The sequence below is a fragment of the Propithecus coquereli genome, unplaced genomic scaffold (assembly GCF_000956105.1).
Source record: "Propithecus coquereli isolate 6110/MARCELLA unplaced genomic scaffold, Pcoq_1.0 Scaffold9, whole genome shotgun sequence".
NCBI classification, from domain to species: domain Eukaryota; kingdom Metazoa; phylum Chordata; class Mammalia; order Primates; family Indriidae; genus Propithecus; species Propithecus coquereli.
Genome location: NW_012155284.1, coordinates 6,488,651 through 6,514,618, shown reverse-complemented (window position 1 = coordinate 6,514,618; position 25,968 = coordinate 6,488,651). Strand labels below are relative to the sequence as shown.

At 41.8% G+C, this 25,968-nt stretch overlaps 1 protein-coding gene across 1 annotated transcript in view; it reads left to right on the top strand.

The window, feature by feature from the left end:
* Positions 1-25,968, top strand: part of SV2C (synaptic vesicle glycoprotein 2C) — a 238,607-nt gene that overhangs the window by 65,894 nt on the left and 146,745 nt on the right. The window contains exon 2 of the mRNA XM_012664552.1: positions 5,864-6,547. Within this exon, the coding sequence (XP_012520006.1) occupies positions 5,965-6,547 (583 nt within the window). The 5' untranslated portion in view covers positions 5,864-5,964. The remainder of the gene's footprint in view (positions 1-5,863; positions 6,548-25,968) is intronic.

The window sequence follows — 25,968 nt, the reverse complement described above, 5'->3', positions numbered from 1 at the left end:
AATAAGGCTACATATTGCAGATTGTACTTTGGAGACTGCTGGCCAGGCAACCCCTCATAAAGAAAGGGGAGATCAAAGAGTTGGCCCTCTTACGGTGTTTGTAACATCACATTATAGTTTTATTCTACTAGGTTCCTGTTTTCAGGAAACTTACACTCTAATGGGGAAGACTAGCCCATCTATCGGGAAGCACAATGGAAGACATGACTGAATGCCAGGAAGAAACCAGCTGCACTTAGCTTGGAAGATGTGATTAGGTTGAGCAATAATGAAAGGAAATCATTTCGTGAAAGAAGTGGCTTTTGAACTGCACCTTGAAGAATGGGAATTCACACATATGGGGAGTTTAGAGGGTTGGAGGGCAGGAGGCATCCTTAACTGATAAACATCTGATGTCAAAGATTTGGACAGGCTGGGATGATGGGTTAGTATCTATGTCTTCATCTCAAATATATGCTCAGTGTGGAGAGCTCCATGGAAAGCCTCCCCGACCCCACCCCATCCCAGGAAGGAGTCCTGTGTAGCCCAGTCTACCTGGGAGGAAGGTGTGGTGTCAGCAATAAAGTGTGGGTGCAATTGTTTTTGATTAGCTGGCGATTCGGTCACCATTTGTCTGCTGTGTTGAATGTCTGTCTCTGTTAGAGCCAAGCTTAGGAGGGAAGGGAAGAGGGTTGGTATGTAATGAGCCTCTCTGCCTAATCCCAGCACATTAGATATCAGCAAGTACAGATCCCTGTTCCTCCTGGGTGTGGGCTTCTTCGCCACAGCTCTGCTATTTCAGCTCTGTTTCCGGTGCAGGCTCCTGCTCCACTAAAAGCTAGTAGCTGTAGTGGGGAAGTGCTTGGGCTCTGGAGTAGGATTGCCTACCTTTGAATTCTTACCGAGGAGGTTTCAGTTTCCCCATCTGTAAAATGGGGATTTTAAAAGTACCTACCCCATACTACTGTTGTGAAGATTATTGTGTGATAATATGTCTGAAGTGCTTAGCACACGGCTGACATACTAAGAGGTTAGCTATTATTATTGCTATCATTACTCTGTAAGTGCACAATGGCTTTAAAGCTGTATAGTTATTAGAACAATGGACTCTCCCAGCCTCCAGAAGATTCTAGAATGTTTTGAGGATGAGGAGGAGCTATCCAAGATTTTTTGATGAAAAATGTCTGTGTATGTGCGTGGGTTGTGTAGGATGGGAGCTTGTGTAGGATAGTTTTGAAATAGTAAATAATGTTATTAGATACATGCTGTTTGTCCTGAACCATCAAAGAAGAAAAAAAAACCCAAAAAATTGTGTCTTGCCAGAATAACTCTCATTTATGTGTGTAACTTTTTATATTTTATATACTTGTGCAAAATGATTGTCATATCTTGACTATATCAGATACACTTTGCCGTGAATGTTATTTGGTTTAAACAGCGTTTCTATTAATGTAGTTTTTGATCGGCCATGAGTCCAACAGCGTAGCATGATGAGCAGGGCATGTAAACAAGTATTTATTGTGTGCTTACTGTAGGAAGTACTGTCAGTGCTCTGGCTCCCATTTGTGTCTCTGTGCTTCTCCCACGTGGCTTCAGCGTGTCTTTGCTTCCACCAGCCAATGCCTTACCTCTTCTTCAGAGGGCTACCTTAGGGCTGCTAGAACTGTTTTGCCTTTCCTTGCAAAGAAGGGGAAGCTCCTGCATTCCACCATCGCCCCTGGGTGGCCCTCAGCCAACAGCTCGCAGGCCGCAGGCCTGGGGCTGTGAAAGCCCAGCACCTCTGCCCTGGGTGGGGAAGGAAGCTAAAGCTTAATTTACATTCCAGAGTTTCTCTGCCAGATCGGGCTGAAGCTCCCTCCATGGGACTCTGCCTGCAATTGCAGTCCTGCTTCCATCGCCCCCTCCCCAGCCTGCTCCCTGCCCCTTGCACTTTGGTAAATGTTCTGCACCTGACTCCTGCAGCTCGGCCTGCTTCCGGGAAACTGAATGAAAAGCACTTACTATATGTCAAATTCTGCCCCCAAACCAGTGTAAATGAGTTATTTAATCTTCACAACACTGTAAGATAGTTATTACCCTTATTTGGTGGAGAAGAAAAGCAAGTTGAGTAAATGAGAAGGGGCATCTCAGTACTTAACTGGAGGTTATTAGCGTTTCATGGCTTTGCCTGCTTCCCTGCCCCCCTGGCCCGCTAGCATCTTATTTAATGCAGCTATGTCACCTTTGAAGTACAGCCACCATCTTGGGGTAGTTTATCTGAACAAACAAGACCACATTCTGAAATTATTATCCATATAAAGTGCAACACTGATGAAAGATATCACAATACTTCTCTTTATTTCTGAACGTACAAGATGATTTAGAGGAGAGGTTATAAAAGACAATTTCAGCATAGGAAAAGAAAGTGACCAGAATGAGTAGGAATAAGTCTGTTGAGTTTCATAAGACCTCAGCGAGGTCCTATGTGGTGGTTGAGGATAAGGGGCAAGCATTTGGCATCAGACATATGTGAGCTGGAGGCCAGCATCTCCTCTGACAAGTTTTGTGACCTTGGGCTAGTTATTTATTTATTTTTTTGAGACAGGATCTCGCTCTGTAGGCCAGGCTAGAGTGCAGTGGTATCGTCATAGCTGACAGCAACCTCAAACTCCTGGGCTCCAGGGATCCTCCTGCCTCAGCCTCCTGAGTAGCTGGGACTATAGGAATGTACCATATGCCTGGCTAATTTTTCTATTTTTTGTAGAGATGATGTCCTGCTGTGTAGCTCAGGCTGGTCTCCAACTCCTGGCTCAAGTGATCCTCCCACCTCGGGGTCCCAAAGTGCTGGGATATAAGCTCGCACCGCCACGCCCAGCTTGGGCTAGTTATTTAATCTCCCTAAGCCTTAATTTTCACATTTGTAAAACAGAGACAATAATGTCTATTTTGTAGGACTGAAGTAAGGATTAAATAAAACACTAAAAGGATGGACACAGAGTTCTTAGCACAGTGCCTGACATATAATAAGCACAAAATCAAGGTAGTTGGTTTTGTTTTGTTTTTCATTGAAACAGTGCCTGGCACATATTATGTGGTATAACTTGGTAATTTATTTCAGAAAGAAAAGTGTATTGTCTGCAAACATTGACAATGCTATAAGCAGCTGCTGGTGGACCTTCTTGCAGGGCACACCTGGTGTATAGGCCCCACCTTGAGGACTCCTACTTTAATTCAGGCGTAACCTTCCAATACAGATATCAACCTGCCGTTTTGCTGGAGATCTCTGGAATGAGCCAAGCTTTTTATCAGAGAGAGGTAACAGCTGTAGAACATAACTCTGCCCCTGACTAATTTGCCTACTAGCCAAGCATCCTGCACATTTTCTAGGACTGCTTTATAAGGATGGTACAAACTTATTACTTATTTTTTGTTTAACTTTGTATTTGGAGATCATTGTAGATTCACAGGTAGGGATGAAATAATAGAGATCCCCTATACTGTTCACCCAGTTTCCCCCAATGGCAACATCTACAAGTATCTGATTTTATACAAAATTTTTAAATGTCTTTACACTTGCCCTTGTTGTTGAGAGAGCACTGAAAAATCTTTTTTGCTTTTGTGAGACTATAGACTGCCCTCAAGAATTTGAAAATTTAGCTGGAGCTTTAGTTTTGGGGATGAGGAACCTGGAGTCAAAAAGAAAACTTACGCATGAAAAAGGGAGAGAGAACTTATGTACACACATGCCTTGTTTTGCTCCAGAATTAAAACCAAAATTTTTTGCAAAAAGCATTTTTAACTGGAGATGTTTAATCGTGAAATTCTTTTTTACTTTATTTTTCATTGCTCAAGTAATTAGATTACTTTAGGAATTAGGATTGTCTGCTTTTTCAGTCATAAACATGACATGTAAGACACCATGCTTGTTGCCTCTTATAGAAGTGGCTTCTACCCAAGGACTGTTTTGGGGCTGAAAGCCCCTTAAACCATGTGATAAGAATATCTGTGGCTGAAAACAAAAGCAGAAAAGCCAAATGCAGTCAATTTATTTACTGTTTCTTAGAAAAAGCTATCACAGAAGCTTTCCATTATGAAAGGCACCGGGGTAGTGCATCATGGTGGGTCAGGCTCTACTTTCAACTTAGCTGTCCGCGTCTCCCTCAGTGATGTTCCCAGTGTTGGTTACGTGCAGGAAGCCGCTGCTGTACCCTGTCTGATGTGATTGTCCATTTTATGGCTAGGATGGTAGTTGGTTTTATTTATTGTGACAAGTGTTTTAATTCTCATTCTTCCTCCCCCTTCCCTCTTTTCCTGCCTTCTCGGGTTTCTGAGCACCCCATTCTAACCCTCTTCTCTCACCACCTTCCCATCTTTCCTTACTGTCCCCCTGATTTTTCCATCTCTTCTTGCCTCCCATTCTCTTCCTGTCAGTTCTCCAAAAAGGGAGAACAAACAGAAAAATCCTTTATCAAAATATTTGGTAAAAAGCCTTATAATCATGTTTATTTTAATTTCCTTTCGTCACCTTCCAAAATGCAGGTCATGCTTCTGTTTTGCCTACTGGGCACGTGTAGGTATTCAGTGAAAATGGAACACAGTCCTTTTATAAACAAACATCCTTTTGTCTTAATTGCTGGGTTGGTTTGTGATATTTGGATGAGCAGTTAAGTGTATGTTTGTAATATCCACTTATCAAATATTTTATAATGGGTACGAAAAGAAAAAGTAAAACCATTGTATAAATCCATGTTTGGAATGCTACTCCAGCTTAGGGCTTAGGGAATTAATGATTAATTAATTAATTTAAACTTTATATCATCTCCATATAAGGGTGGGCCTGACATTGGCTCACATGAACCACTGGAAGACACAGCTCAGTGGACAAGAGAAATATGTGTTACCAAGAGGTCAGCTCGAATTTAAGGAGCCAAGACATAGAGGGCTATCAGTGAGAAAGAAAACCAAATAGCAGGCCATGTAAGGTGCCATGACAGCAGCTAACTGGAGTGGCAGTAGGACAAGGTGGGAGGGTGTGTGTGTGTTTGTGTGTGTGTGTGTGTGTGTGTGTGTGTGTGTGGAGGGGGTGTCCAGAGATGAAGAAAGTAGAGATAAAGCTGGAGCAGTTACAGGGTGGGGTTGAAGGTACATCACCTGGGCTTACCTGTCCCTGCTTGCCTGGGGGTGGTTTCTGAAAGGGCAGACCCCCACTGAACAAAGCGTATGTTCTAACTCAATATCAAATACATATGTAAAATCATCTGATGAATTCTGCCAGTTTCCTACAGGTATGACTGCTAGACTAGGGGAAAATACTCATTGTCAGTTTGAGGTGCATGGGAGTCTCTGTTACCATTTGCTGGGAGGAAACACAATGAAAATAAGGGAGAAATGTAATTTTACAAATATAACTATGGTTTGATAGCAATTGTATATGGGGCTTTTTGCTTGCTTTTTTTTTTTTCCTAGTGTGAGGCAATAAGATCCAGCAGGATTTTTCTAATACTCCATTTTTGCCTTTCAATATATGTCTGTGTCTATGTGTCTGTGAGCAATGATATTTTTCTCAATCAAGGTATATCCTTATAGCACTTTCTAAATGTGTTGGGTGTGCTTTTAAAGGTGCAAGATACTCTCAGGGAAATGCCCTGGGGCATTACAGGGTCATGTTACCCTGGGGGTAGAAATCCTTAAAACAGTAACAGGAAAAACCCTAAATTTTCCAAGTGCTATTCACCCTTAAACAGAGAACTAGCATAAGATGTACCTGTGTACAGTGAGATCAAAAAAAGAAAAGCTAATTCTATGTTTTGGTCTTTGGGGCAGTGAAAAGAGACCAAGAAATAGATGGTGAAAAGATATGGAAAGGGAATAATAAACATCTCCTTTGGTTCTTGTTCTTTTGCAGTTCTGTTTTAAACCCAAAGTGGATGATGCTGTCAGGGCTGAACCACTGAACAGAGCCTGTGAAAAAGTCCCATCTTCGCCTTGGCCGTCAGTTGAGATACGATGGAAGACTCTTACAAGGACAGGACTTCACTGATGAAGGGCGCCAAGGACATCGCCAGAGAGGTGAAGAAACAAACAGTAAAGAAGGTGAATCAAGCTGTGGACCGGGCACAGGATGAATATACCCAGAGGTCCTACAGTCGGTTCCAAGATGAAGAAGAAGAGGACGATGACTATTACCCTCCCGGAGAAACCTATGATGGGGAAGCCAATGATGATGAAGGCTCAAGTGAAGCTACCGAGGGTCATGATGAAGATGATGAAATCTACGAAGGGGAGTATCAGGGCATCCCCAGTATGAACCAAGGGAAGGACAGCATAGTGTCGGTGCGGCAGCCCAAGGGCGATGAGTACAAGGACCGACGGGACCTGGAGTCAGAGAGGAGAGCTGACGAGGAAGAGCTAGCCCAGCAGTATGAGCTGATAATCCAAGAGTGTGGTCACGGTCGCTTTCAGTGGGCCCTTTTCTTTGTCCTGGGCATGGCTCTGATGGCAGATGGTGTGGAGGTGTTTGTCGTTGGCTTCGTGTTACCCAGTGCTGAGACAGACCTATGCATACCTAATTCTGGATCTGGATGGCTAGGTGAGTGCATTGTGTCAGTGAGATTCTGAAACTGGCCTATTTGTTGACCACAGTTATCAATATATAGAATCAATACTTCTCTAGAGCACTGTGTTTTTTCCAACCAAATTTTTATTAAGAAAAATTTTAAATATACAAAAGAATCAAAATAATTATGCAGTGAACACCTGTATATATCCACCCCTAGATTCAGTAGTTAACATTAGTATACTTTCTTTATCACCTATCTATCCATCTATCTATCCATCAATCCAACTTGTTTTTTATGTGTTTCAAAATAAGTTAGAGTATATTCTAACTTATACTGTTATAATAGTTGCATTGGTTTCTCCTTTAACTTCCAAGCATATGCCCTTGGAATTTAATAAAGCTATTATTTGAAACTTACTTGATACCTTTCTAAATACAGTGGTTAATTCTATAAAACTCTGACAAATGTGATTTCAAATTTCAAATTTTATGTATAATACTGTGGTTTAAATATTTTTACAATCCTGCTAATTTTTATTTTTCCTGTAAACTCTGTATGTTTGCTTATTTTTTCAATTAGCCTTATTCATAGAATTTTCTCTAGGCGACTTTTCTTTTTATCTTCTTCAAGGTTATACCTTTGTGCCTAAACTGGACAAACTTCATTTCGTCATATGATTTAAAATCCATTCCAAATATATTAATATTTAAACTATATGTTGAAAGTAATATGACCTCTCTATAAAATATCTAGACAGCAGATTTGATTTTTGTTTTAGAGTTACCATGCACTTAGATTCCTATTCTTACAAAGCTGTAGTTAACACTCCCTGAATTTGTGCAAGGGAAAATAAGAAGGCAAGAAACATGCACACAGTGAAATAGGCTCAGCAGTTTAAGAGTCCACTTCAAACAATTGGTACGTAAAATCACAAGGATTTTCAAACTTTCAAGGATTTTCAAACTCCTTTTGTACATGTTTCAAAGTCTGTGAAAGAAAATAAGAATACTTAGTATCTATATTTCCAAGGGAATTCTTTAAACCAAAACTTGAAAAACAAAAGAATACAATTTTGTGGAAACCTAGTAACTTTGTTAACTCATGTTATAATCATTTATGCTGAGAGATGTGCTGTGTGGTTAAAATTAAATGCCATTTTGTAACTTGCTCTATGACAACACAGGAGAGATAATCATGAATGAGAAAAGTATTCACATCTTGTTATTCCTTCAATACTTGTTTATTTTATATGCTGCACTCCTAGTATTTGTTTCTTTATGCTTAGCTGAAAGAAATGGATCCACGAAAGCAGATTGTGAAGGGTGGCAGGGTGGAGGTCAGGGGCACATTTTGCATATTTTGGCTGGTAGACTCATTTGTGTGTTCAACTATCAAAATGCAGACATCACCACCCTTCAGAGGAGGGTCCTTAGTTATTCGTCAAATTGATCATGTTGGCTGATCTGTTTTGTATCTAGCACTGTATTTTTTGTTTTTTTCCTTTGGTGAGCAAATACATGCACTATAAGCTTGGATGTCAAAATGTTTATCAAGATTTTGCTAAAGGAGTATATCAGCCGAATGTTTAAAGAAGATAGATCCTTAGAAATACATCCACACCAACATTTAATAATTGCAGGCTTAAATTCAGAATAAAAATCTTTTCATGTTATGATCCCAGCTTTTATATTGGAAACATTAGAGAAAAATCTAAGCCAAGCTTGCCCTTGTGCCTTTATCTTCCTGGTGCTGAATAAAAGCACAGTATTACATATGGTTCTCTTATCAGTCTATCCTCTAGACCCAGAAACCCTGACGATGTTACACACCCCCAGGTGGCATTCAGAAGTGTAGATAATGCTGCAGAACAATTGGAGCACAGATATTTGCATCTGCCCATAAATGCTGCCTGCTTTAGTGAATTAAAAATGTGTCCCCAGGAGTGTATAGTTTCACTCAATGTTGTGAGTCCCCAACAGAAGCATTTTAATAGTTTCATAACTGTGCTTTTCAGACTTGCATTTCAATTATTTTGCCATTGTAATTTCACTCATAATTGCATTCTAACAGAGTCTTTTTAGACAAGCATTTAAATTGTTTTGCCATTTTCATTTCATCGAATAATAGCTTTGTAATGTAATTAACACACTAAGTCATAGCAATAGGATCAAAATGCAAGAAAGAAGGATGCATGACCCATGTTTGGTGGCATTTTGAGGATATAGATCTGCAAAATAATTTCTCATTTGCTGCTAAGCATTGTGTCATTTTCCTCAAGGAGGAACAGGAACAAAAATATGACCCAATTTCTGTTTTAATTATTTGGGAGATTGATCCTCTCTTTGTGTTTGCTAGAAGATTGACTTAAAGGTAGCCAAGGGCATACCGTGTGTGTGTGAGTCAGTGTGTATGGTCTGTGTGTATATATAACATTGTTAATTGGGCCGGAAGAAGTTAGAGTAAATATTTAATTATCTAATGAGCTGCTCTTTGGGGAAACAAGTGCAGTCATTTTAACATAATCCATTCTCTGTTGCCAAAGTCTATTTATTAAGCATTTATTGTGTGCAGAGCACCGTATTACTACAGGGGATAATAGGACAGAGAGAGAGACAGACAGACAGACAGACGGACACAAGGTTTCTCTATTCAAGGAAGTTATGGTCCAGTATGAAGAAATCACAAATGTCTGCAGATTGCCAGTCTAAGGAAGCAAGTGTCAGTAGTCACAAGAGCAGTATAAATAAAGAGACTTCGAGCAGGGAGAACACAGAAAGGAGTGAAGCCCTGACGGAGGCAGTGGAGAGAAGGAAGGGACTTGAGAGCTCATTGATTCCTTTGAAAGGGGGAGGAGGAGGGCACTGATAATGAAAGAAAGGCAGTTCATCAAATTAGGTAATGCAGAATACAGGTTTTAGCAGGAAGGAGAAAGATGAAAATGTTTAGTTTTAGACATTCTCACTGCGGGATCTTTGGGGACAATAGAAGAGGAGTACCAATGGGCTACTCCCCATTTGGGCCAAAATGCCCAGAGGTTTGGAAGTCATCTCATTTAAGACAACACTGCCAATGACCTTCGCCAGGCAGAGAATGGTTTCCTGCTAAAGACACTTTATGGGGCTAGGGGTGGAGGAAGACATCATTAAGGAGGCAGAGAAGCAGAAGCCAGAGAAAGAGGAGCAACCACAAGAAAGGGGAGGTCTGGAAGTTGCTGGAAGAAGGAAGGGATGTGTAGCTCTCAGATGCTGCAGAGTCTTGCAGTAAAGGCTGAAACCAGTCTCTCCGGTCTGGCTTTAACAAGTTATTGGCTGCTGCAAATGGCTCTTAAGATGAACACAGTAAGGACAGTGAACACAATGAGCTGGGCTGGGATATTTTAAGTCTGTGTATTGAATGAAGTGAAAACACGTCCTTGGGATTCCCAGCCCCTGGTCAAAGAGCAGGGTTTTATCAGACATCAGGCATTCTGCTGTCCCATTGCTGTGGCTTAGAGTGGATGCTGCGGTAGTGAACCCTCTTGGACCATGACTGACTTAGCTCCTGTCCCTGGGTTGTTGAAGGGGGCAGGTTGGGTTCTAAGATTACCTGCAGGCGGGATGTGCAACCATTTCTGACTCAGCCATACCCCGGCTCTAGCGCATTAGAGCAGAGCAAGCTCCTTGCTGGCAACTCGTCCCTTACATGATCAGAGAGGCTGGCCTCCCACTCGCTGGCTTATTTCCTCCTAAGACCTACCTGGTGAAGCAGAGACATTGATCATTACTGCTGGTTCAACTGCTTTCTTGCTGGGGGTTACAAAGCTGAGCAATATTTAGGAACTAAAACATCATCATGGCCAGGTGTTGACTCGTACGAAATAGATGGAAGACAACATATTCTAACCCAAATATACTTGATAACTAAACTTGAACTAACTAATAGTTAAACATCCTGTACATGTTTCTTTTATCCTTTTCAAGGCACATAGCAACTGCAACCCCTAATTCCCACATGCATTGGTAATTTTCAGGACAGAAGTTTTAGCAGTGTGGTTGGGACAGAGCTAGATTGCCGTAGGATGAAAAGTGAATAGTGTTAAGGAAAACAGATATAGCAAGAACATTTCATTAGATAAGCATTAACTGAGCACCAGCTATGAGCCAGGTCCTGGCAAGGTACATCGGGAGGAGATTCTGATGAGTATGTTGTGTTCTTTGTCATTCAGGGACTTTTTTTTTTTACAATGTGACAAATACATTTGTAAGGAGACATATTTTAGTATACTATTTTTTTATAAGACAGATATTGAATAAAATGCTATAGGATCACAGAGGAGGGAATCACTAGGTTTGCCTTTGGGACTTGATGAAAACTCATCTAGGAATTGACATTTAAACAGGGTTTTGAGGGATGAATAAAAATTTACCAGGTAGATAAAAGGGAGACCGGCTTTCCAGAAAGATGTTGTAGTTGTCAGAGGGCCTGGACTTTGCAGGGAATGTGTGAAGCTCAGTGTGACAAGGTGGTAGTGTTGGAGCTGACAGCTAAAGTATGGCATTGGCTGAGGCAGACTCTAGAACACATATTCCAATTTTTAATCCTGTGTTCTTTCCAGTTCCCTAACATTTTCATTTGAAGCCCTCTTGATTGGGATAACTTCTGGAAGAATACAAGGCTGTCAATTCCTGACAAAAATACACCACTCTGGTATCTCAAGCATGACCTAGAAATTCACTCTCCAGCAGTCTAATCACCTGTTGAACTTAGACATTTTTCTCTCCTTTCCAAAACCCTAAAATAGGGTATCGCCTGTTTTTTGTATTTATAGACAGTACCTAATGGCAACGGTCACAAATGAGAAATTTTATTGCCTCGGAGAATTAACCTATAAAATCAGCCATAGTGCAAAGTCATCTTAAAGAGGCAGAGTAGCAGAAATGAAAATAAAGAAATAGAATGTCAGCCCCAGGGGAACAGGAGTTTTTGTCTGTATTTTTCACCTCCGTGTCCTCCCTGCCTAGATGAGTATGCAGTACATAGTAGGATCTCGGCAAATATTTGTTGAATGAATGAATGACAGTCTCTAAGATCTTTAACACTTGGAGGCATCCTTGAAGATATGAACATATCTAAAGTAAGAATGTGTTATTTCAAATAGGAACTCCTCAGCAGTGAGGAACCCAAGAGAGAGAGGTCGCAGATACAAATGTTGGCAGTGACCTTCTAAATGCTGCTCAGGGTTAGAGTGCCCTGACCTGAAGGCTTAACCTGTGTGATCTTGGGGCCACATGAATCTCTAGTGGAGGGAAAGGTACATTAGGCACACTTGGCTTGGAGTTCATGAAGACAGGAATCCTGTAGCTGAGACCTCTCATTCTAATCCCATGCTCCAAAGCAACTTAAGGACTTCAAGTTCAGCTTTCTCTAGAGTTTTCCCATCAGAAGTGTGCTTGCCAAAACGTGTCAGTCTTCTTGAAAGTTTTGTTTTTCATTTTAGTTGACCAATTGGCATTCTGGTTTTTTTTCCATCAGTCTTGGTGAGGTTGGCTACTGGGAGCCTGCTTCTGAGAGATAGATCTGTCCTCGGTGTGCTGACACATCTGGTTTCTGAGCATGTCAGACTCAGGTCCAGACCAGGACTGAGAGGAAGTAGAGCGCATGCTATAGAGGCCCACTTGGGTGGTCACTGGGTTTCCTGGAGAAATATCCCATCTGTAGTACACACTAGTTTTCCTTTAAAACATCTGCAGTATTAGCTAGGGTTGATTGGCACATTGGGTAAAAACAGGTATACCAAGAACATCAAAGAATTAAGAAGACTATTTGCACATATGATTGAAATTTGACTTGACTTTTTTTTATTTTTTAGAATCTCTTGAAAGTTTAAAAATTTTTCTAAATAATTCTTGAGTAAATATTGATTCTTGCAAGTTTAGGATATATTTTTGGATAGAAATATTTAATAGAACAGTGGTTTTCATTTTCCTTAATACTTTCCTATCGACTGTATCAAGTCAGACTACTTGGCATTCCTGTATCTTCCATTGACAGCTGGAATGTTCATTCTACAGAAATTTATTGAGTACCTACTATGTGAAAAGCACTGTTCAGACTCCAGAATTATAAGAGGAAATAAAACAGAAAATATCTCTGGTAGACCTTAAGTATGTCTTTCAACCTCACTTTCTATAGTTTTAACCTGGCTGGTGGAATTCCTTGGAATATGCATCTGTTTTGCTTTGTTTGCCACTTATAGAAAGGGCAGTTTTCTTGAGAGCAGAGATGGATAGATAGGATCTGAACCATCATGCCTTAATTTCTCTGTCTCCATCCTTCCGTATGTTCCCTTATTCTTTTAGGGTTTAACAAAAGAAGAAATATTCCGTTGGGATTTCTGGCTGTTTTATTGATAGCTATGTCTGAAAACAACGAACTCCAAGTTTCTTGAGATCTCTCTTTTTTAATTCCATTGACTGTTGTTTTCCACTGGACTACAAGCAGAGTGCAGTGACTAGCTCAGCATGCAGTGAACCAGTCTTTTTAGAGTGTCTACCCAGTGTTGCTGGGTAGACCAGCATATCCAAGTGGATAACAAAGAGTGACAGAGTTTTCCCTCTTTTAGCTTTATTGCAAATTTTTAATCATTTGGCATCTGGGTATGCTCTAAATTTTAAGACCTGTAGCTTTGTACCCTAAAAACGAACACTGCAGATTTTAGGATCAGCAGCTCTGTACCCTGCACAATCCCTTTGTCCTTGGCATCTACCTTGGTATCTCTGACGGTGCTTTGATCTTTGTTGTGTATGTGCCCTCTGGCTCTGTTTAGCCTCTCAGCTGTCACAGGGATCCTAATTGGAATGAAAAGTTATTGGCTCACGAGTACATCCTGTCCACCAACACGAGCAAAATCTTATTTGGATTCATTATTGCAAAATTAGAAAAGAAGATTCAATAATTTGTCGCCATTATGGTCCTGGGTCTTATTTCCTCTGGACTTTTGCATTCTCCTGGGAAGAGAGAGGCTTCTGACATCTGTGTTGAGTTGGACCAAGCAGCCTGAAAAGACTCTTCCATCCAAAGAGTCTGATTCATTTTCACAGGACAGAAAATATATGGAAACTCCATGCCTCATTCTGGAAACTTCCCAATAAGTAGTGTCCTGGGACTGTGAGAGAGAGAGACGGAAAATGTCCTCCTGCCATCCTGAGGGTCTTTGGGAATTTCCCATTATACAGCTTTGAACCTGAAGGCCGATTCCTCCATTTTTGCATCCTGGATCTCTGTATCCCCACCTCCTAGAACACTGCTGGATAAGGATTCCAATTCCACAGGAGTACTGCCCTTACGTATATTGATTCAGACTGAGACTCTACCTAAAGTCACTGGATAACTCGCTGATGCGTTCTCAGTTTGGAGAATTTGTTTGTGTGGACTTTGGTTAAAATAAGGCAATCTGAGTTGTTAATCATCTAATGAGTAGATCAAACTAAATACAAATAACACAGAAAGGTAGGCGTGAGTTCCAAATATCAAGACACAATTGCACCCCTTCTTGGGAAAGCCAGCATCTCAGTATTCTCACATAAACAAGTAAGATCCTTTATAGCGCCCAATTTTCCTGCCAAATGCTTCAGAGAGTAGGACACTATTCAATTACATTCATCTTGAGGAATTAATCTGATAAATTAAATTACTGAAATAAATATTCGTAACACATGTATTTGCAAACTGACATTTTAACCTTAAATTTAGAAATTTCTTTTTGGCCTTTAAGATTGTCAGGAAAAAAAGCAAAAGAGGTTCATGGGTGTAGTTCTTAAACCTTCAATTTCAAAACTGAGGTCTCTAATCGAAGAAAATGTTGAGGAAAATTTTGTAATGGAAGGAAGTTACTTAAAAATAGAAGATTATTATTTTTAAATTATTTTCACATCTGTTTTGATCCTAGATAATTACTTATAATCATAGCTGCAACTATTATGCAATATGGTTTAGTTGATCTTTGCTCACCTAACATTATTTCACATAAACATTTTGGAGAATCAATACAGTTACTTATGGACCTTAGTGAGTACATGGCCATTCGTATTTCGCTGTTGCAATAACTTGTTTCGCTATCCTATTGCTGAGCATTTGAATGTATCCAGTTCTTTGCTTATTATATGAAAATAATGCTCTAATTAATATCACTATTAAAATGACTCTTTTGTTTGGGACATTTACTTGGCATGTTTTTCCCAAACAGTTATTAGTGAGTAAACAATATTTTAATTCCTTTTGCAAAAACCATTAACATAAGTAATGCTGAAAGAAGAAAAGAACATGAATATTCAATAATGCCAGAAATGCCAAACAACACAGGCCCAGGGGAGTAGTCAAGGCTGAGTAAGAAGTCCTTTGCATATTCCCCAAATATGGCGCCTTTTCAGCATTTTTTAAAGGAATTTGGTTGCAAAGATTATTATGAAAAGGCTTTAGTGCACACAAGGGCAAATATTATTGGCCACATGATGAGACACAGAGAGAGGATAAAGGATGTCCCATTTTATGTATTTACCCTCCAAAAAATGAAGTATCCTCTAATCCCATACCTAAAACTAAGCTCTTTCCCCCAAATCCAACTCTAAGCCAGCATTTCTCAACAGGAGCCCTCGTAACAGGGACAAGTCCTTGCGGTGTGATGCTGTGTCACACATTGTGAGATGTTAAGTAGCCATGACCTCTGCTCACCAAATGTGAGCAGTGCCTTCCAGACATGTGCCTCACTGACCCCCAGACAAGGCCCCTCAAATTTCCAAACGTCCCCCAAATGGGCAATAGGTCCAGGGTTTGGCTTGTGGTGGTGGCATTACCACAACAGCAGTGGAGACTGGAGTCGGTGGGAGAAACAGAAGAATCATTTCTTGTGCTGGCTTTGTTCCCTCCTGGTAGCGGTTCTGCATCTTCCAGGATTGTGGTTTTAACCTCAAGCTTCTATTGGATTGAACATTTCCAATATATATTGAATATATCCAACTCTCTTGAATATTTGCCTAACTAATATGTATTGGAAAACCAAGCAGGTCAACAACTGAGCTGTTCCTAGAGCTGTAGACCTTAGAAAGAAGAAGCAATTGAGTGCTCACATAATCAAACACCCTCACTTTGAAGAAGTGGAAAACCGAAGGCAGGTAAGGGGGAAATGACTTGCCCGGGGCCCATTTCATTACCGGTGAGATAGGAATAAGAACTTGGTACTCTGGTTTCCAGGCTGGGGTTTTCTTTTTCAAAAAAGCGCACAATCCCAGATGGTGGTGATGGTTGCACAATAGTGTGAATGTACTTAACATCACTGAATTGTATGCTTAAAAATGGTGAAGATGATAAATTTTATGTTATGTGTATTTTACCAAAATTAAAGAAAGGAGTTTTTCTATACATGTGAGGAATAAGCAAATATTTTAAAATATAGGAGTATCATTTATTTCTTCCATTAAATTTCTTTTTTCACTATCAAGATAGAGCCTAGAAACAGTTAAGCTGACAGTTGAGAAACTGACGAAAACCCCAGTGAAAGCACTCTTCATAGCCAACTTATGTTGTGGGGCTGGCCCGTACAGTTGTACAGGTTGTGGCCTGCACAAAGGCACCCAGCGGTAGGGGAGGAGCTGGAATTCAGTGCTCTTTCTACTCACCAAGCCTTTCACCCTAGTTTGGAACTGTTTTTACCCTCCTGGGGTGACTTTTGCTAATTCTTCTACCTTGAGGGAGCTCCTTTTCGTAATTCATTCACCCAGATGAACCCACCTTTGCCCAATTCACACAGAGATGCCTTCTGTGCCAGGAGGCTCTGGTACTTGATGACCAACATTAGGCCATGGGAACCTGAGGTGGTACAGAAGGAGAAGGGAGGTAAGAAACCATGATCGTCCCCCTCTCTAAGAGCTTATGCAGCATATTCATTCAGAGGAGGGAAAACAATCAAAGGGAAAGCATAACTAAAGTGCAAATAAAACTGTGAACATTCACCTAAGCAGTTATGGTTGCGGATATTAAGCATAGTCAGATTAGCATTATTATTATTATTATTATTTTAGCAAATCAGGTGTCTAATTAGCTTAAAATATTTAGGAAATGTTGAGAAATCAGGGAATTTTGAGTTTGTAAATGCACTGCATGTTAATGACTCAGAACAACAGAATTGGAGAGAATGTTGTCTTAAAAAAAAAAATAAGGTAGATGCTGAAGTATAGCTTTCTGGTAAGAGGCTAAGATTTGTTGTTGTTCAGAGAAACAAGCACTTTTGGAATATTTCTGTAGCATTTCAGTGGCCAAAGATCAATATACAAAATAAACTACAGTCCTGCTTGCTTTTTGTATTTAAATTTACATAATTACAGTGTCCAAAGAGAAGAGAAAAAGACGCTTTAAGTAAAAGTATTACCAAGGATATCTTAGTCCTTTGGAGGGATTTGCATTCAAAGCGAGAATGAAGTCTGTGTGTCCCCTTTTCTGCAAAGAGGCTGACACCCCGTGATGCAGAGGCCTGCCCTTAACCCAGTTAATGTGAACACGGCATGGCTACCCAAGAGGGGAGAGGAACGACAGCGAGAGTTCAAGTTTTAAGATCCCAAGCAAGACTTCAGGAGGTGGGCCTTTTACCCTTCCACAGTGACTAAATAAAACCAAATCTACCCAAGAGGCCTCTCCTCCAGTCCTGGGCGATGGCTGTGCTGTTGTCAAGACAGGGAGGGCAGGAGATGGGACGTATCTGGGAGAGGTTTGGGGAATGTGCTTTCACCTCCAGATTCAAGAATCCAGTTTACTGCCGTGGTCTTGTTTGAACTTTCCTCCCAGCACTTTTGGGCCCTACTATCCGCTCCCTGGATTAACCTCATTGGCTATGATACTGCCACTGTGCAAAGCCAAGGGCCCTGTTATTATATATGTTGCCATTCTCGCCTTCTGTAATGTCGTTTAAATTGGTGTAGCAAAGATATTTCTACCACATACATGCAAAAAATCCCCTAGGGGTTCAGGTGGAACATGAAAACACAGTGTGTCCCACTCGGCGTGAAAAGCAAGGCTGCTGTCTCTCCAGCACGAAGCTTCCAGACAGGGATTGAGCTAAGGTGTGGTAAAGCTGCCCACCTAGAGGTGGCATCAGCATCGCCTGCTCCTTAATTAAAAAGGGGGAAGCATAAACCAGAGCCAGCCGTGTGGTGGCTAGTGACGTCCAGAACTGGAAAGCAGGAGGATAAAGAAATCAGATAAGAAATGAAAGCAAAACAAAAGAAGAAAACCTAATTGAAAATAAACCAAGAAAAGGGTTTCAAAAGGAAAAAAAATTAAATTCCGAGGTATGCTACAACATGGACGGACCTGGAAAACATGATGCTAAGTGAAATGAGCCAGAAGCAAAGGGACAAGTACTGCGTATCAGTAGTATATGAATTGTCTAGAATAGGCAAATGCATCGAGACAGGGAGTAGATTGGAATGCCAGGGCCTCTGGGAGAGGGGAATGGGGAGGTATTGTTCAGTGGGTACAGAGTTTCCGTTTAGGGTGATGAAAAAGTTTTAGAAATAGATAATAGTGATGGCTGCACAACATTGTGAATATAATCGATATTACTGAATGGTACACTTAGAAATAGTTAAAATGGCAAATTTTAAGTTACATGAATTTTAACACAATAAAAAAAATTAGAAAGTAGTCCTTTTGGAGGTGGTTGGGTGCTCCTAGTCACACTCAGAGATGGATGGAGTTCACTTACTTCCTGTGTGAGTTGACTGGAACTGGTGGGGAGTCCCGTGTAGATATGTATAGACAGGCGAGTAATAACAGGGCAACTTTTCCTACCCTGTGTCTTGAAGTTGCCCAGGAATCGAGACCCCAGTGTGGCCTCAGTTCATTGTCAGTGGCAGCTGCTCCTGTAGCTTTCTTCCTGAGGGAGTCCAGGGTAATTCTGGGCATGCCAGAATGCCTCAGGCGGGCTCAGGTCACATCACGCCTTGGCTAGTTAGTATACAGATAGATTTAAACTCTTGTGAATGGCATTCAAAACTCTGCACAATCTGGGCCTAATCTAGTTTTCTAATCTTACCTGCCACTCACTCTCCTCCCCCAGATATTCCAAGGTTAGGGGTAAGCATGGTTGCCAGATGAAATATAGGATGCCCAGTTTAATTTGTTCTATTTTCTGTATCTTTACTGTTTTCAAACCTAGCTCAATTTGTATGAGAGAAATAATAGAATACTTTTTTAGTATGTCTCATGCACTATTTGGGACATACTTACACAAAAAAGTTATTTTTCTTTTATCTGAAGTCCAAATTTAACTGGGCCACCCTACCTCTAGTGATGATGACAGCAGGAGGGAGGAGAGACTAGAGTTTGTGTTTTGCCGTCCATGTGCCAGGCATCATCATATCAATCATATTAATTTCATTATCTCATTTAATCGGCATCACATCCAATCCCAGACCTTCTGAATCAGTGCTAGGGGAGGGGCCTGGGAAACTGCATGTATGATGTATGTCTTATGAGCATGCCAAGCGATTGTTATTCAAAGGGAAGTTTCAGAGACACCACGACCTAGACCAGGGCTTCCCAGACATAACTGTGCATACGAGTCACCTGCAGTTATTGTCGAAGTGCAGGTTTTGCTGGTGCAGACCTACGGGAGGGCCTGTGATTCTTCATGCTGACCAGCTCCTGGGGATGCTGAGGCTCTGGCTATGAACCCCACTTTGAGTAGCACTGTCCTAGGCCCCCTGGCCAAGAAGCAGCAGCATCCCTAACAGTTGTGATGATGAAGATTATAAAATGATATTATGATTTTACATAATCGGGGGATATAAGTAGAAGTGTTTTTCTTATTAACCACAGTATACAGCAACATCCATGTATTATACAAAGGGTGTTTCATGTACCATTTTTGAGGAAAGGTTTTTTCCTAAAAAGTAAATGCCTTATTGACAGCTGAGGGATGCACATTTTTTTCTGTGCTCAATGGATATTGGCTTATTTGCTCTGGTCTTGCTTCTACCCAGTGGGGGGACATCAGTCCCTAACCATATTCACAGCTGTGAATCCCAGAATGGACTCCAGATGTGCAGGGCACAGTGTGACTCGGCTTTGTGGAAATAGTTTCTCAGTGCCAGAGTCATGGTGATAAAATTATAATGTGATTCCTTCAGTTTTTTTCTTCTCTTAGCTATATGAAATTAAATGGTTTTTCTGAATATCTTAGTTTACTCAGCAGAATCTAGTTAGATCAGAAATTTTAAAGGTACAACTGTGTCAAAGAACTGACTGAAAACTGGAAGAGTTAACTAATCTGCTCACAGGAACAAAAGAAAATCCTGCTGTGGGAATCGCTTCAGGACACACCCAAACAGGAGGTCAGCTTCCGAGTGTCCTTTATTTGTTTATTTAATATCTATTTATTTTCTGATTAGTAGTTGCCAGATGAATGGAGGCTAGATTAGAGACATCTTCGTGAAATACCACCTTTCAAAACTTAGCAGTTCTCACACAGAAGGAACCCTGGCAGGGCCCCGTCCTTTCATTCATCAAATTCTTACTGAGTCGTGTGAGACACTGCACTCTGTTGCGTGGCAAATACGAAGATCAACGAAATACAAACTCTGTGCACAAGATGCTTGTCATTAAAATGGTACGGGAGCAGGAGGCCTGAGAGATTCATTCTGTTTGAGGGAGGAGTGGATTATTTTTTTTTGAAACAGAGTCTTGCTCTGTTGCACAGACTAGAGTGCTGTGGCGTCAGCCTAGCTCACAGCAACCTCAAACTCCTGGGCTCAAGCGATCCTCCTGCCTCAGCCTCCTGAGTAGCTGGGACTACAGATGTGTACCACAACACCTGGCTAATTTTTTCTATTTTTAGTAGAGACAGGGTCTCACTCTTGCTCAGGCTGGTCTTGAACTCCTGAGCTCAAGGGATCCTCCTGCCTTGGCCTCCTGGAGTGCTAGGATTACAGATGTGAGCCACTGTGCCTGGCCTGGATTTTTAAAAAGCATCAGGAGACTGGTATTTGAGCCATGCTTTGAGTAGTGGGTCAAATTTGGACTTGCAGAGATGGAGCTGAGAAATGGGTGTTTCTGGGAGACAGAACAAGCTGAGCAAAGGCACAAAAGCATGAAAATCTTGGATTGAGTGTTGTAAATAGACTGTGGTTCAATTTTGCTCAAGTGGGGCATACAGATGGAAGCAATTGGACAGGTGCATTTGGACCTACCTGTTCATGGAGAGCTTTACGTGCATTTACTCCAGTGCCAGTGGGGAACAGTTGACATGTGAGCAGAAGAGTGACATGGTGAGCTGTCTGGAAGACTGCTGTGAGTGGAACAGGTTGGAGAGGGATGAGTTCGAGGCAGGGGAATCCAGTGAAGCACATCTGGAACAGTCCAGCTGTTAGGTGACGCGGGCCTGGCTGTGGGTGATGGAGAGGTGAAGGTGTTTGTGAGCGAATTGCTGGACCTTAACAGCCATGAGCTCTCGAAGCAGGGGGAGGAATGTGTCATTTGACTCTGGATGTTGTGCCTTCATTAGAGTTTGGAGTTGTGGGTTTGGTGGGGAGGAGGGGGGAGCCCACGTGTCAGAAAGAAGTTTGGTTACACTGGACTGTCAGGGCAAGAATTGAGTGTGTCTACTTCACAGACTACCCTTAGCATGTAGCAGAGCTTGGGTGGCAAGCAGCGCCCAGTGAATTTTTGTTGAGTTTGAGTTGCCGACCAGGCTGCCCAGAAACTGCCCAGGAAGGCATTTGGAAGTGGCTCCTGGGGCTTGATGGGGAAACAGATCTCTCTACTCTGAGGGATCTTGGAATAGAGGTGCCACAGAGCCCACAGGAAAGAGAGGGGGCTAGAGACAGATCTTTAGCGAATGCTTTAGTGGGTGAGAGAAGAGAAGTCATAAAATAAATGGTTTGAAGGTAGGGAAAGTCTGAGATGCCTGGAGGCCAAGAGCAGAGAGGGCGTCAGGAAGGAGCAGGTGGGCGTGACTGATGAGAGCTTGGGGGGAGGGGAGACTGAGAAAAGGACACTGACAGGGGCCCCAAGAAAGCTGTTCCAGAGGGTGGAAGGGACAGACATCAGAGTCAGGTTAACTGCTCAATTCAGTTTGGATGTATGTTTTCAAAGGGAAGAAAACAAATCAGTGTTTAAAAATTGGTTGTATTAATAAGTTTGTTTGGCATATTTGTTTTTGGATAATAATTCTAATAACATAATTATAGCTTAGACTAGAGCAGCTGAAACAATATTAGTCATCTTCTGCAGGGGGAATTTTGCTTATTTGTAGCCATTATCTAGTACTTCTGTGTCATTATGTGCCGCTAACCACATCCAGGATATACATATGTGGAAGATAAACTGGCAAAACAGGAACAGACTGGGTCAGCTGCTCTGTCACATTTTGTTTATTTTTCCAAATTGGAAACTGTATCAGTCACAGGTACCTCTGGATTCAACAATAAAATGATCTTTGCTGAACCGTGAACATTCAGGTAGTCAAATAGCAATTATAAAGTGGTACGGCATTGCCCGGGGCAGGTGTGTGGAGGGGGAAGGCAGCCGCCAGCTGATCACTTCTTCCCTTGGTTTGAGCTGGCTCACGTCAGAGCATCCTCTGACACCACACACTACAACTTTCTGCTGGGTTGGTAAAGAAGCTTCCTCTCCCCCAGCCTCCCAGCACCGGGCACACTACCTCTGTAACGTGGGGGCGAGGCAGCAATGTGGCTGTTTTCATGTGAGGTTTACCCCTGCAGACTGGTATCTGCACGTTACATATGTGTGGGATCATGGGTCATATTTTCACAGTCACAAGGCAGTGAATTGTTCCCCCAGAGATGCCATTATTTCCCCCTCAGATAAAAATAAATAATACAGCCATTACACAGGACTGCATCCTGGATGGCCCACTCTGAAACCTCGGGGGAAACCCAGGCAAGGGCAGGATATTGCCAGGTTCTCCCCAGCCTGGGGAAGGTTGCTTCCTCCAAATCCACTGAGGTGCTTCTTTTTGATAGAGACCCCCAGGACTTTCTCCAGCTCAGACTCTGAAAGGAGTTCCTAGGAATGGCCTCTTTCCTATGCTTCCTCTCATCTTTGTGGATTGACTCGAGTCTGGAGGGAACCTGTTGGGAGGCTGAGCCCAATTAAATGTGGACCACCCCTTCCTTCCTGAAGCTGGATCTTCCTGCTAGCTCAGCATCCTTCTCGATGTCTCTCAGATCTCCTAATATTCCTCCTGTATCCTTCTCTCCACCTCCTAAAGAGGGACTTCCCAAGAGTTAGCCTCTGATGCTTTGTTATCTACGTGTGTTTCATCACTCGAATTGCCTTTCTTTACTTATCCAGCAGACATTTACTTAGTGTGTTCTCTGTTCCATTTTCCAGACTAGGTGGTAAAGTTGCAAAGATATGATCGCTGTTCTTGGGACCTTACAAGCCAGAGAGGGAAACAGACATATAACAAATTAGGGCACCTATACCAGGGAGACTCAAAAGAAGGAATGATTGGTGCTCTGAGAGGACAAGGGCAGGACTGGAAAGATTTAAGAGAAGCAACCCTAGGCTTTTCTGATGAGGCCCTGTGGCTTCGAATGTCTTGCTGTATATTTCCATTAGGATGTGCAGGAAAGAAGCACAGGAGAGACAAAGGCTTTGAGACAGAGCTGGAATTGAATCCTAGATCTGTCATTTAGGAGTTCTGAGCTTCAGTTTACTACTCTGGAAAAAGAAAATAAATAGTATCCTTCATTTCGCAGATTTAAAAAAAAAAAAACCTATGAGGCCAGGCAGGTGGCTCATGCCTGTAATCCTAGCATTCTGGGAGGCCAAGGGAGGAGGATCCCTTGAGCTAAGGAATTCGAGACCAGCCTGAGCAAGAGCGAGACCCTGTCTCTACTAAAAATAGAAAAATTAGCCAGGCGTCATGGTGCATGCCTGTAGTCCCAGCTACTCGGGAGGCTGAGGCAGGAGGATCACTTCAGCCCAGGAATTTGAGGTTGCTGTGAGGTAGGCTGACACCACAGCACTCTACTCAGGGCAACAGAGTGAGAGTCTGTCTCCAAAAAAAACAAACTATGATCCTCACTTGCCCAGAGACTCTGATCCTCAGCTCCTGACCTGGGGTGTCAGCGTAAAGACAAGAATAAACAGAGTAAAGGCTCTCAGGTTCCATTAGTGACCTGTCAGTAATCATGGACTACAGGTAAAGGAAGGATGGACTACAAATTTGACACCTGAGAGAGGTGCCGTCAGGATTAGCGATGATGTATGAAAAGCACCTAGGACTAGAATGGTACTAATGAATATATCTCCCACTCATTGCCAACCTGCGGCCAGAGAGCCAAACACTCACCTCCCCAAAATTCCATGTTCTCTCCCTTTTCTTTCATGGCTGTCAGTACTAATACTGTCCTCAGGGGCCATTCAGCTTTAGTTCCTGCCTTCTCCCTTTGCTCCCTTCATATTAACTTGCCTTCTCCTTCTGTTAATGCATGAAATCAGTGATGGCCTGATTTGAACGTGGGGGAAGTCGGTGACCTTGGCCAGGGGCCATTGGGAGCTGTAGATTTAAGATATCTTAAACATCCTTTGTTTGGAGCAGGATTTTCCAACGGGAAATTTGTGCATTTGTTCAGTGGGGATGCAATCACTGGATGGCGTCTGTCATCTGAATCAAATTCACCCTGAGTTCCACCTTCACCACACTCCAGAGCAGACATAGCAGAATTTGCACTGCAGACTCTATGGGCACCTGGAACCCTTAAGAGGAGACATGAATGTTTCACTTCCACCATGATAGCATGAGTTCTGTGGACCTGCTCCACCACAAAATGGTGAAAATTATTGAAGAACAAGAAACCAAACATTTAAAATCTCTGAAAGTGTCCATATGGACATTTGGCAAATCAAGGAATATCTATTCAAAAAAATCTACTAAAAATAAGTAACAAAGATGGGAGTTTGTGGTATTTGAACCAAGACCCCCACCTTTTGTCCCCACTCCAAACTTAGGGAGATGGAAATTTCACTCATACTGGTGCAGCCAAGAACAGAGAGCTCCTTCTACCCCAGCTCCTAATGGAGAGCTATTTTCCTGGGAGGGAGAGTATGTCAGCATTTCTCATCCTGCCCTCAGCAACCTGTTGCTGAGGCTAAGTTCCAAGCAAATGTAGCCCAAAGGTACAAGGTTCCTTCTTTCATCCAGCCTCTAATCATAGGACAGAGGCACTACCTTGGGCACGGCATGCAGAGAATACTGGGGCCTCAGTTACCCTTGCCTTTGCTTGAAGTGCTGTAGTTTCACACAGGGAGAGGCAAGATGAGAAGACCTTGGGATACTGCCCTCCCACCACTGACAATTCAGCTACAAGGGTAGGGGTGTCACTCAGTGAAAAGCATACCATTGTCTGTATCCCCAGCTCCAGAGCCCTAGCTCAGAGATTTGGCCTGGGGAAAGGTAGGTTATAAAACTGAGAGCTCCCAGTATCTTACTAAAGGAACTGACTTTGTTTGCAACAAAATATGGGGAAATTCATGCCTAACAGTGCTCTCCAAAACAGTGAAGGTTATAGTGAAAGTCTTTTGGGACAAGATTGGTAGTTTCATTGGAGATATAAGCTAAACTGTAGCTATGCTAGCTATGAACAATCTGAAAATGATATTAAGGAAACAATTCCATCTAGTTAGTTAGTTAGTTAAGACAGGGTCTTGCTCTGTTGCCTGGGCTAGGGTGCAGTGACGCGATCATAGCTCACTGCAACCTCAAACTCCTGGGCTCAAGCCATCCTCCCGCCTCAGTGGGAGAAATGAGAATCCAGAAATAAACATACATCTATGTTAATTGATTTTTGGTTAATTGATTTTTGATTTCTGACAGGAATGCTAGGACCAGCCAATGTGGAAAAAATAGTCTTTTCAACAAATGATACTGGGACCACTGGATAACTGCATGCAAAAAATGAAGTTGGACCCTTATCTCATAACATATATAAAGATTAACTCAAAATGAATCAAAGACTTAAATGTAAGAAGTGAAACTATAGAACTCTTAGAAGAAAATGAAATCATCACGACCTTTAATTGGCAAAGGATTCTGAGATATGACATCAAAATGCATGCAAGAAAAGTATAAATAAATTGGGCTTTATCAAAATTTAAACATTTTGTGCTTCAAAGCAATAAAGTGAAAAGACAGGCCTCAGAATGGGAGAAAATATTTGCAAATTATATATCTGCTAAGGGACTGTATCCAGAATATACAAAGAACTCTTACAACTTAATAATAAAAAGGCAAATAACCCACTTTAAAAAATGGCAAAGAACTTGAATAGATATTTTTCCAAGGAAGATTTCCAAATCTGGAAAGCAAGGAAGCACACATAAAGATGCTTGGCTTCATTAGTTATCAAGAAATGTAAATCAAAACCAGATAAGATACTATTTCATGCCCACT